Raw genomic sequence first — 13,293 nt, 5'->3', positions numbered from 1 at the left:
CAACCACTGCGCCACCAGGGAAGCTTTGTTCTATATCTTGATTGAAGTGGCGGTTACGTGAGTGTCTACATTTATCATGACTCACTGAGTGGTGCATTTAATTGCTATGCATTTAACTGTATGTCAATTTAACCTACATATTTCATTGTATGCCCCATAAATCCTCCTTTATGGGACTTAAGCAATCATCCAGAGAGGGAGGAATGTATTTTTTTTAAAATTAATTTTGAACAAATAAGTTACTTGACGATCAATTCCTTGGAGAAACTCAAAGAAAACTCAGATGAAGGCAGAGACATAACATTGCTTGTGGACTCGGGAGTAAGAAAAGTGATTCAGAAACAATACCTCAAGTTGGCATTCACTAGCTGGTCCACTCAGCATAAATATTCAGTGAGTATTACCATGAGTCAGGCACCACCTTGGGGGAGACAAAGTCCCTGTTCTTACTGAGTATACATTCTCTAAGAAGACAGACAAGCAACTAAACAAATAAACAGGGAAATTACAGACTGTGACCAGCGCAGTGAAGGAAGTCCACAAGAATACATGCCTGGGAGTCAATAAAGGAGTGGGGAGGAACTAAAAGAAGGACCAGGAAAGACTTCTGTGCAAAAGTGATGTCTGAGACGTGTCATGGGATGAAGGGCAGATGGAACAACACGGCAAGCAGACAGAAAGAAAGTGCAAAGGTCCTGAGGCAGGGAGAAAGGTGACGTTTCTGAGAAAATGAAAGACAATCAGTGTGACGGGTGCGTAATAAGCAGGGAAAGAGTGGGATGGGTTTGGGCTGGAGAGTTGAGCGGGAACCAGAGCGCGCAGGTCCTGTGAGCGGGGGCAGGACGGACTCTGAGTGCCAGTCAAAGATAATGGGAAGCCCCTGAAGGGTTCCAGCAGGCGGGGGACACGAACTGCCATGGAGGACGAGAGTGGGGACAAGGCTAGAAGCAAAGAGACCAGTTAGGAAGTTACTGCAGTGCTGTGGGCAAGAGCTGGCAGTGACGTGGACCAGGGCACTGCAGCAGTGACAGAGAAAAGACAGATTTGAGATGTACTGTTGGAGCAGAACTGACAACCTGCTGATGCATTCAGTGTGGAAAAGGAGAAGGAAGGAAGGATGGGCAAATGGTGATATCATTTACTAAGATGGGGAACTCTGGGGCAGAGCAAGTCTTGGGGGGAAATCAAGAGTTTCATTTTAAGACGCTTCCATACCCAGTAAGTGGAAATGCCAAGCAAGGAGCTTGAAGCTCAGGGGGGAGGTCTGAGCTGGAGACATGAAGTTCAAGGTTGTCATCACACAGATGGTCGTGAAGCCAGGGGCCCAAAGGAACTCTCAGAGGTGGGTCCAGGACTGAGCCCTAGGGCACCCTCCCACATTCAGAACTCCTGTCAAGGGAAGAGGACGAGTCGGGAGGCAGGAAGGAAGCCAGGAAGACAGGGCTTCCTGAAGGTCACCTCTGGCGTGCGCATCCCTCAGAACGTTTGCTGAGTGTGTGAAAAAAAGAAAGGATCGGGGCTGGTAACCTTGCCAGATGTTGCTGGAAGATGCAGTGACAGGAGCCAAAGAGGAGCCCGCTGGATTCAGCGGCACAGAAACATCAGTGGTGCGGACCCCGAGAGCGCTGTCGGAGGAGCAAGGCAAGGAAGCCAGGGCACGCCCATTCGGAGGGAAATCAGATGACCGCTGACCATCAGGGCGGCCACGGCCTCACAGTGACTCAGTCCTCCCGCAGCCAACCCCGTGGCCAACGCACCTTCCTTGCCGCCAAACCTCGCTGAGGTCGTCCCATCAGTGGTTCCTGAAATGCAAGCCCTGCCAGCCAGCAGGGCCACAGCTGCCACGGAAGACGTGAGCAGGGCTCCCGCTGCCCAGGCTCAAGGACTCTGGCCACTTCGCCAACTTAACCACAGACACCCGCGGTGGCCGTATCCCCACGCCCCAGTCCTGCCCTGTGACCTCTGACCCCCGAGATTCCCCCCCGCCTCCCCCTCCACCTGGCACCTACCCTCAGCTGCCTCACCTGCGGTTTCATCCGCCTCGACTCCCTGCTGCCGTGCACACGGCGCTCATCAAACTTCTGCTCCCCTTCCACCATTCCAGGGCAAACAGTATGGAAATCCCACAACTCAGACTCACCAGGGACAGTCAGAACGGAGGGGGATTTTTCTGGAAGTTCATTGACACGGCTGCTGTTCTGAACCCAGAAAATGTTGACGGGCTCAGGTGGGCCCACGGCCTGACAGGTGAGGTTGAAGGCTGTGTTTCTGGTGACATTCATGCTCTCAGGCTGCCTCGTAAAGTGAGGAAGTCCTGCAGAGGAAGAGGTGAGCGAAAGAAGCTATTAGATCCACAGGCCGAGGCACAGCCCCCAGGGGAATGGAAACCACACGGGAGCTTGGCAGCGGGAGCCTCCTCTGTCCACCACCCAGGTCTGAAACGGCCAGTTTTTACCTCCCTGAAGTTGGGTAGGAAAGAACAAAGGGGCTAATTCCTGCCAGCCTAGCCCTAGCCTGTCTTCTAGGACACTTTCCCAAAGGAGTCATGGTGATTCAGAACTGTTTTTTTTCAGAAGGGAGGCCTAGCAGTTCTGAAATTAGGTGTTGCTCAAACTCCTCGGAAAGGCTGGCAGGTTTTCAGGATTCCTTACCAATAAACACAAAGTGAAAACAAAGCCACGTAAGAATCTACCCATTTTTTTTTCTTTTTTAAATTTAAGCATACTTGATTTACAACGTTGTTATTAGTTTCAGGTGTACGGCAGAGTAATTCAGTTATACATATGTAAAAATATATTCTTTTTCAGATTCTTTTCCATTATAGGTTATTACAACATATTGAATATAGTTCAATATCAACTATATTGTGCTATACAGGAGGTCCTTGTTGTTTATCTATTTTATATATAGTAGCGTGTATATGCTAAACCCTAACTCCTAGTTTATCCCTTCCCTTCTTTCCCCTTTGGTAACCACAAGTTTGTTTCCTATGTCTGTGAGTCTGGTTCTGTTTTGTAAATAAGCTCCTTTGTATCATTTTTTTAGATTCCACATATAAGTGGTATCATATGATATTTGTTCTTCTCGGTCTGACTTACTTTACTTGTATGATAATCTCTAGGTCCATCCATGTGGCTACAAATGGTAATATTTCATCCTTTTTATGGCTGAGTAATATTCCAGTATATACACCACATCTTCTTTATCCATTCGTCTGTTGATGGACGCTTAGGTTCCTTCCATGTCTTGGCAATTGTAAATAGTACTGCTGTGAACATTGGGGTGCATGTATCTTTTCAAATTAAAGTTTTTGTCTTTTCCAGATATATGCCCAGGAGTGAGATTGCTGGATCATATGGTAACTCTATTTTTAGTTTTTAAGGAACCTCCATGTTGGCTGCATCAATTTACATTCCCACCAACAGTATACGAGGGTTCCCTTTTCTCCACACCCTCCCCAGTGTTTATTATTTGTAGACTTTTTTGGATGATGGCCATTCTGAACGGTGTGGTCTGCCTGTTTTTGAGGACAACCTATTTTGTGTGAGACTTTCAGGTGAGAGATAATAAATTTTAAAATCTGTACACTCGTACAGGGCTGAGCACTTCTCCAAGCACATTCTCATGAAGAGTATAGACAGAGTTACACAGTTACAACCCCAAGATCTCCCACTATGATCCCAGAACCGGGGTCATAGGGAAGGGACGTTAAGAATAGCTCAGAGAAAACCAGTTGGTACTTATTTGGGGCATGTGACAAAAATTTGACAGATCAAGCTAACTGGCCTCAGACGTTTAAGCTGTGTTCTTTTGGGACTGGGAGCTCACAGCTCTGGTCCCAGCAGGACTGATGTGGGAGTGGTAAAATGGGATTCTTTTTTCATGTATCAAAGTTTTGCAAAACTCCATTTGCACCTAACTCATTCCTGCCCTGGGCATTTTTTCTGGGATTTTACAAGTGAAATGTCCTCTGAATAGTTTTCCCAGATTAGCAGCAAATGTAGCAACCCTCCCCTCTGGCTGATGCAGACAGATCCCTGTGGCACTGGCTGTGCAGCCTGGGATGGGCTCAGAGCAAAGCTCCAAAAGAGACTCTGAGGGGCCCCTCCCTCAGGCCTCCTGCAGCATTAGAGGGTATCAAGTTCACGTCTGCAAAAGAAAGGGTAGCTCAGCAGCCTTTTTGTGGGAGATGCTTCTCGTTGAAGTTCCTTGAAAAGCTAATCACCTGCTCTAAAGCCTTTGATGAGGAGGGTCGGGAGAAAGCAGAAAAGTTGTTCTGAAGGCTCTGCACCTCAGCGAGCAGGGACCCTGGAGGGCAGCCCCTAGGACAGTGGGGAGCGGCCACTTGGGGTGATAATGAAGATGCTTCCTCCTCAAAGCCTCACTTGACAGGCCCTGCCATTGCCGAACCGGACGTGCAAACCCCGAGATGCAGGACCCGGGCCCCCCTGGCCTGGCTCACCTGTGCATCAGCTCACGTTCCCCACGAGAGTCCAACTTCCTTGAGGGCAGAGACTGCCTTCTCCTTGCCTGTTGCTCCAGCTCCCCCACCAAGCCCATCTCGTGTCATGGCATCGAACTGCACTGAATCACGCGCCTGACAAATCCTAGGGCCTAAAAAGGAATCCCAGGCCGAGCTGCAGGACCAATCAAGAAAACGGCTCACTCTCCCTGATTTCCCCGTCTGCATAAGCAAGACAGTAACAGATACTGAATAATAAACAAATTGGCACTTGACCAGGTGAGTGGCATCTGATGCCAGCACTGAGAACTGGATAATAGGTTGCATTTTGTTTCTTAACATAAAAAGACTTCAGTTGTTTTAAATTGTAAATAACCTTAGGACAAGGAGGTCCACAATCTCTTTTTAGCTCAGCCATAGCGCGTAGGATAGAGCTAAATCTCTAAGAATTAAGTGAATTTCATAACTACCTAAAGTCTGCAAAGCAGATGGCCTTGTAAAATTTCAGTGCTTATGGATTTGCAAGGTTTGCATACAGAGTTACCAATGGGATAAATTAGGAATTTGAGAGTAACATATATATGCTACTATATATAAAATAGATAAACAACAAGGACCTACTGTATAGCTCGGGGAACTAGCCTCAATATTTTGTAATAGCCTATATGGGAAAAGAATCTGAAAAAGAATATATATATATATACATATATATATATACACACACATATAATAAACTGAATCACTTTGCCGTATACCTGAAACTAACACAACATTGTAAATCAACTATACCTCAATAAAAACAATTAAAAAAACAAACAAACAAATGGGCATGCCCAACTCTGGAGCATTATACACGAAGCGATTAATGCAGGCTCTACAACAAACCGCCCTGTGGCAACTGGACACCCTGTGGCCTCTGGACTCACCTTGCACCTCGACGTAGATGGGGTCAGACACGATCTCGTCATTGTTTATTTTCATCTTACAGATATACGACCCATTGTCTGAACGCTGCACACTGGTTATGCTTCCGGGAGAAACACAAAGATATTTATCGTGACGACCTTTAGAGTTTCTGCTATAGGAATGGAACATTCTTCAACTTCTTTGTCCTTCGCGGTGATGATTAACATGGCTAATGTGTGTCACGTGTGTCTCAACACGGCTAGGTCACAGTACCCAGATCCTTGGTCAAACGTTACTCTAGATGTAAAGATATTTTTCTGTGAAGGTGTTTTTCAGGTGTGATGAATATTCCGACCAGTTGACTCAAAGCAAAGCAGATGACCCTCCATCGCTTGGGTGGGCCTCGTGTAGTCCGTTAAATGCCTTATGAGCATAGACTGAGGTCTTCCGAGGAACAGGAAATCCTGCCTCCAAACTGCATTTGGGCCTCAAGGCTGCAACATCAACTCTTCCCTGGGCCTCCCACTGACACCCCACAGATTTCAGAGTTGGCAGCACCCACAATTACATTAGCCAATCCTTAAAATAAATTTCTCTCGCTCTCTTTGTGTTTGTGTGTGTCTGTGTGTGTGTGTGTGTGTCCTCTACCGGTTCTGTTTCTCTGAAGAATCCGGTCTAACACATATATTGTCACTTGTCTGGACTTCCATGGTAGGCTCTGTACCAGGGTTCTCTATATCAGAGTACCACCCCTCCAGGCATTTTGCAAATTTGTGGAGTTGTTTTGGATGGTCACAAATAACTAGGGGCGACATGGTTTTCAGGGGCCAGGGGCAACTTTTCCACATCCCAAATGACCTTCTTCTTTTTTTTTTTTTTTTGGTACGCGGGCCTCTCACTGTTGTGGCCTCTGCCGTTGCGGAGCACAGGCTCCGGACGCGCAGGCTCAGCGGCCATGGCTCACGGGCCCAGCCGCTCCGCGGCATGTGGAATCTTCCCAGACCGGGGCACAAATCCGTGTCCCCTGCATCGGCAGGCGGACTCTCAACCACAGCGCCACCAGGGAAGCCCCCAAATGACCTTCTGAGACTAGAACCTAATCTCACTGTACACACACACAAAGTATTTTGCCTGGTGTTAATATCCATGTCATTTCCCAGGACCGTGAAAATGGAGGGCCAGTATCCCTTTGTCCTGTTTGGAACTTGGCTGTGACTCAGTCATCGTCTGGAAGATGGATCATCCGACAGCACTGCTCCGTCTGCAGCTGCCATGTGCCTGGGGGCAAGTCACTGTGGACTTTATTATAATCTCTCCTGGTGTGGTCACACCCAGCATTTACATATTCACATTCATATTATTTAATTATCAATTGCCTTCCTTTCGTTTCCCTCTTATTACAGGATGAACATAAGATATCTTATATAAACAGGCAGCCTTGGCTCTAAGAGGTTCAGAGTCCTGCTTGCCAATTTCCCAATGTGTTTACAAACAGGGAGTTACACCACAGACGTGAAACCCGCTCTTAGCCGGGGTGGGAAGGGGTGAGACAATGAGGCACACTTTGAAATGCTCTCAGATGCTCTCCTACAGAGGATGCCTTTATTAGCCCCAAGCACTGATTTCTTCTCTGCCCATCAGACACAACCCAGAAGACTGTGAATGAAGGAAAAAGAAAAAAGAAGAAAAACGTGGAGGGGTCCACCTGCCTTCCTAGCAGCTTGTTCCCCGATATAACTAGTTTATCCCAAAGCAAAATAAAATCTGTCCTCAACCTGTCAAGGGCTACGGCTTAAGGCTTAAAAGAGACCAGGAAGCTGGCAAGGTCAGAAGGGGCAGCTGCCAGGGTTATTAACACAGCACAGTCACCACCAGGAGCTGACAGGCGGCAGTGAAGGGTCCCCGGCCTCTAGAAGCCACGGTTTTCAGAACAAACACTGGACACTGGTAAATACCGCTTCTCCCAACACTATTCTGCAGACCCCTATTAGCCTATGATAAACAGAGTAACGAAGGTACACATCAAGAACGGCATCAGGGGGCTTCCCTGGTGGCGCAGTGGTTGGGGGTCTGCCTGCGATGCAGGGGACACAGGTTCGTGCCCTGGTCCGGGAAGATCCCACGTGCCGCGGAGCGGCTGGGCCCGTGAGCCATGGCCGCTGAGCCTGCGCGTCCGGAGCCTGTGCTCCGCAACGGGAGAGGCCACAGCAGTGAGATGCCCGCGTACCAAAAAAAAAAAAAGAACGGCATGAGTCAGAACTACGAGGGCCAGAGCTGCTTGGGTTAGCATCATCTCCTTAACGGTCTCAGGATCCAGCAGTGTGATGGTCCCCTGTCCCCTGCATTTCCTGATGTGCCAATCTAAGCAGTGCCCCATTGACTGGGAATACGCTGTCTTCCCCTCTCCCCTCATTCCTATGTAGGAGCGATATAATTCTGGAAGGCACCTGATGAATGACTGTTGGACTTGGGGAGGATGCAGGGGTCAAGGAAAGGCCGGTCTCTCCATGCTTTAGGGCAGGAGCTGAATGTCACAATGCTTAGTTAGAGGTCACCAGGAGAAGACGGAAAGAGACCTCACAGGACAAATATCTCCAAATAACGGGCTAGCTGACGCTTCCCCTAGAATCTACCAGGATATCAAGGTGACAGGAAGGGGCTGAAGAAAGCGGGAGGGGAGCAGGTGTCTAGGACGATGCACTGCCCATCGTGGGTAACACCCAGAGGCTGGATGGTACGACGTGGCTTTCAGCAGCTCCTGCAGATTCTCCACGGCTGACCTGTCTAGTCTTAGCAGTTCCAAGGGAAACCAAGGTTACGGCTACTGAAGAGAGGATCCTTTCTACTCATCACTTTACAAGAAGCAACATTTTCTTGAGGCAAGACTCAGGGAGGGGCTGGCTGCGGCAGACGATGAGATCTGACAGGCTGAGGACACCTACGCCCTCGGAAAACTGGGCTCTGGCTCACGGCCTGGGACCCCAGTGCTGTAGCAGGCTTGCTGCGTGACTCAGTGAGCCAGGGACCGGAGAGGAAGTGAAGGCCAGAGAGGGAGGCAGGGCACATCCCCAGGGGGACCGCACCCAGCCCAGGTATGGTCAGCACTCCGGGAACCCAAGAAGCCAGCAGGCACAAATAACCTTCGGCAGCAGAAATCAGACCACACAAAAAAGTCCAGGAGTACCTTCAACTAACCAGCAAGGAAAATTCAGACTAGGAGTAAAGCACGAGAATGCAAAGGGAACGTGATCAAAACTTGGTCTTTTACTCATTCGCGTCAGGCAGGATCTAGCGTCACTGGGTGAAAAGGACAACGTGTCTGCGTTAATTAGCAAGTCCAGATCCATCTTACCTATAGCACAGGAAACGTTTTTCACAAATAATTCTCTTGTTGCTTTCTAGACATCACGTAAAGGCTCCCAGGATGATGGCAGTGTGGGGGGGTGGGACTGGAGATGGGCGACTGGTCCCCAATCTCCTCCCTCTCCCCCGCAGAAACAGCAGGAAAGGCTCTGAGCTCAGAATAGCAACCTAGGCATTCGGACGATGACTGAGTAAGGAGTTCCAGAAAGAACACAGAAAGGGGAGGAGGGAGGCGTCATTCAGGAAAATGTCCAGAACTGGCGATACGGGTCTTCCCTCACCTGACACCTAGGTGGGCAGCACAGCAAGAGAGACAAGACCCACCAAGGGGCTTCACCAGGCAATGTCACACCTCTAAGACAAAGTGGAGACCCCCCAGAAGCTTCCAGAGAAAAGAAAAGCAGGTGATTTACGAGTGAATCAGAAACGTGTCATGCTTCTCAAGAACAACTCTGAGAGCGAAAAGGAAACGGAGCAATGATTTCAAGATGACAACAGGAAATTATTTTCCTTTAAAATTCTGTATCTGGCCAAACTACCTCAAGGTGGAGGTGGGAAAAACATGGCATTTTCAGACACGTGAGGGCCCAGCAAGTGAGTAGAGGCTGGGCTCCAGGCCAAGGTGACGGGGTAAAGCCAGGAAGAGGGGGAGCTGGGCTCCAGGGAACAGATGCTGGAAGTCAGCAGGAACGAGGCTCCCCAAAATGAAAGCAAAGTTGACTCAGCCACAGACCCCAGACCTGGAGGGCAACGTGTCTGGGCTGGAGGAAAAGGGACAGCTCCAGGACTGGCGCCTCCAAGGAAAAACACCAGTCCTGAGAATCTGGTCATTTTGAGAGGGGGTGCATTATTTTCCTTTAAAACGTGGGGGGAGAAAGAGCGATTGAAACTTAGACAATTCAGTGAACCAACAGGCAAGGAAACTATTAAATTCAGGAAAATCAAAAAGCTCTATAACAAATACGATGTAATTACAGTTGACTACATGATTTGGCTGAAAATAGCATTTCCATAGCCACAAAAATTGTGAACTCTGGGTACTGATTTAACCACAGCTATGAGTAGTACCCTATTAGATTAACACACCATGCTGGGGCCTGGCACAGGCATGCACACACACCACACGTACACATACACACACACACGACTCATGGACTGAATATCTCTGGAAAGCTACCCAGTAAACGGGTCACCTCAGCTCCCCACTGGGAAAGAGCAAGGGGGCTGGAATGCAAGAGATAACTTTTGGACAGTTAGACTACTTTACCATGTGCAGGCACTTAAAAAAAAAAGTATAAGAATTCCATCAGCTTTTGGTCAAACATCTGAACAGGGTAAGACCAAAGAAACCACAGATTCTGCCACAGTGTCTAGACAGGAACCACCTGGAGAGAGCCATGGCGGTGGGACAGCAGCTGCAAAAGCCCATCACACCAGCATCCCCTCAGCTGACGTAGCCCCAGGGCATCCTACAAGGACACACAGCATCTCTCTGGCCCTCAGACCTATTACAACTAGGCTGGCCTGCTCAGAAATGGCTCGCAAGGAGTACCTAAGCTCTCAAGCCTTCTTAGAAGACATATAAAAAAGGACCAATATTGGATGAATGCCTAGAGTAGTCAAATTCACAGGGAAAGAATGTGGAATAGAGGTTACCGAGGGCTGGAGGGGAGGGGGAGTGGGGAGTTAGTGTTTCACGGGTATGGAGTTTCAGTTTGAGATGATGAAAGAGCTCTGGAGATGGATGGTGGTGACAGTGGCATGACGTCGTGAATGTACTCAAGGTCACTGACTTGGATATTCAAAAAGGGTTAAAATGGTAAGTTGTTTTTGTTTTGTTTTTTTTGCGGTACGCGGGCCTCTCACTGTTGTGGCCTCTCCTGCTGCGGAGCACAGGCTCCGGACGCGCAGGCTCAGCGGCCATGGCTCATGGGCCCAGCCGCTCCGCGGCACGTGGGATCTTCCCGGACCGGGGCACGAACCCGTGTCCCCTGCATCGGCAGGCGGACTCTCAACCACTGCGCCACCAGAGAAGCCCTAAAATGGTAAGTTTTATGTTACCACAATAAAAAAAAAAGCCATGAAAAATGGAAAGAAAAACTTTTAAAAGAAATACAAAGACGATCCACTGCTAAGCATCCTGTTTTACCCTCTGCCGTCGTTCAAACGGCGCTGACAGCATTCCATGGATCACCCGAGTTCAGGGATCTTGGACAAAACCTGAGCTGAAAGGAAGTCTGAATATAAAACAAGTCCAAAAGTCTCAGGGATCAATGGCTAAAAATAACTTTTCCAGCTGATGGTTTGGCTCAACAAATTAGGTTCTTACTTTCTAGATGTTTGGCTGATTTCTCATGCACGATTCCATTTTGGGGTAAAGAACAGCCAGCAATGGTACCAGGCAGATGCACACCCGCACCCCGCCCCGCCTGTGGCAAGGGTCTCGGCACACAGCGCCTGCGGGGGCGCCGCCAACACAAGCGTCTCAGGCGCCAGGAGCCCGCAGGGACCCAAACTACCTACTTAACATGTTTACCAAGAAAATGTAGGAAGAAAGTAAAATCCTTCTAGCTTTAGCTACTGGGAAGGATGCCAGAATTTAAAGAGTACTGGGAATACCTAGACTACAAAGAAAACAAACATCAAATACCTTCCCTCCTCCATAAATCACCCAATAACTAAATGTGCTGGGCCTGTCAGTTTACAGGAACATCAGCTTCTGTTTTTGCTTGAGGGTGAGTCTCCCCAAGTCTTCTGATCTCAAGGCTGGTGCCTTCCTGATGAGGGAGTGTTTCCACCGAAGCGAGAGAGCTTTCTACACCCCATACCAGATTTTTGAGCTACGTCCCACAAATTACACCGTCCTTTAGAGACTTCACGGGAAGCTCTTGGCTAAAGAGGGTCCTGGGGCTGGGCGAGCTGATAACAGGTGTAGATGGGGCGGGATACTGGTTGGAGTGTCAAGGGGGATGCTCAGCCTGGTGACCTAAGTCCCACAGTCTAGCAACTGCTTTCAAGTGATGTACCATGCACGGGGTGGTGGGGGGTAAGTAGGGAGGCTGGTGTGGATTTTCAGTATTCACCACCAAGCTATCAGTTAAGAATACTCCAACCTACTAGCAGACACTGAATGCTTCCTACACCCATGAATGAAAGATGACTCGACTCTGTCAATAATAATAGACAACTAAGTGAAACGTGAACTGTTAGCACAGGACAGACCCAGCTCAAGAGGGCATCTGGATTTGAAGTCCCACATCAGTTACTTCTTCCCTTGTGTATGCCACCAACCTTGGCATTTTGAAAATAATTTTTAAGGTTTTCCCTTTATAATTTCATTTGCACTCTCTATAAATGAATCTGTTTTACAATAGCAAGTTACAGTGGCATTAAAATAAATATTAAAAATATTAAAAAATAATTAAATATAAATATTAAATAATATTAAATATTAAAATATTTTGAAGACTTTTAGCAATATAGGTAAATGTTCATCCTACAATGATAAGTGCATGAAATAAGACATACATCTATGTAATAAAATACTAATTTGATTTCAAGCATCTTAGAGTTCTATATGCTTGGAAAAGTTTTCTTGGGGTTGTGGGCCATAGTTTCCTTCTCTGTACTTGTTTGGTATCTTCCAAGTATTTAACAAAATACATACAATTATGAAAACAAAATACATATGTAACTATTAAAATAACTTAAAAAATGCACATATAGAGGAGCTAAGACCAAGTAGTTTCAGAAATCTTCTGGGGATACTCTCACGCATGATGCCAAAACAAATCTCCTTTAAGTACACGGGACTCATGCTGAAATGCCTGTGAGCTCCTCCTATCATTCCCACCCTCCCACATCTAGTTTCAATAAACTGAGGGTTGACTGCAAGATGTGGTCCCCCCTGAGCAGCAGAAGTGTCCTTCCCTTGGTCCTGATGCAGGGCCCTCCTCCCCTAAAGGCCAAATCTAAAATCTGATGGCAACACTACCTTAAACACATCACCACCACCTTAGCGCTTCTGCACTTGACATTTGAGTCTTCCTTCCCCTCCATTCTGTTCACAAGCAGAAGGACAGGGACCAGGTCTGTCCTTCGTGTCTCAATGCCCAGACGTTCAGGGCAAGGCTGGCTGATTTTATAACTAGTGGGCGGTTGCCTGTGTTGTGATTTGAAAACAAAAATCTCTATTCCTTGTGTCCAAAATGATGTCACCAGTCAATGTTCAAGCTTTCCTTAGTGTAAATTACTTATCCCATTCTTTCCTTCCTTTGGAAAGGAAAGCACTATGATGGCCACTGTGAGAGAGTGGAAGGAATAACAGATGAAAGTTCCAGTGCTTTAAATCTGCACGCCTCTTAAACTACACCTTCAACCAGGACAGGTTTTGTTTTAGGATGAAAGACCAGAAGCGTGACTAATCCTAATGTTTAGAATGAGGGGTTTGGGAGTTTAAGTGTGGGGTGGGCAAAAGCCAAGGGTCTGCATGATATGAAAGAGAAAACATGAACCAATATCAGGCTAAGAGAGTTAAATGCAGCATCCACAATTTGCCAGGC

At 47.6% G+C, this 13,293-nt stretch overlaps 1 protein-coding gene across 1 annotated transcript in view; it reads right to left on the bottom strand.

Moving 5' to 3' along the window:
* MERTK (MER proto-oncogene, tyrosine kinase) overlaps positions 1 to 13,293 on the bottom strand; it is a 111,117-nt gene that overhangs the window by 72,421 nt on the left and 25,403 nt on the right. Inside the window, exons 3-4 of the mRNA XM_060027359.1 lie at positions 5,389 to 5,489; positions 2,141 to 2,314 (exon numbers count right to left, since the gene is read on the bottom strand). Coding sequence (XP_059883342.1) covers positions 2,141 to 2,314; positions 5,389 to 5,489 — 275 coding nt within the window. The remainder of the gene's footprint in view (positions 1 to 2,140; positions 2,315 to 5,388; positions 5,490 to 13,293) is intronic.

This window comes from Delphinus delphis, chromosome 12 (genome assembly GCF_949987515.2).
Source record: "Delphinus delphis chromosome 12, mDelDel1.2, whole genome shotgun sequence".
Lineage (NCBI taxonomy): Eukaryota > Metazoa > Chordata > Mammalia > Artiodactyla > Delphinidae > Delphinus > Delphinus delphis.
Note: the sequence above shows the minus strand (reverse complement) of the source record. Positions and strands in the feature narration are given on the sequence as shown.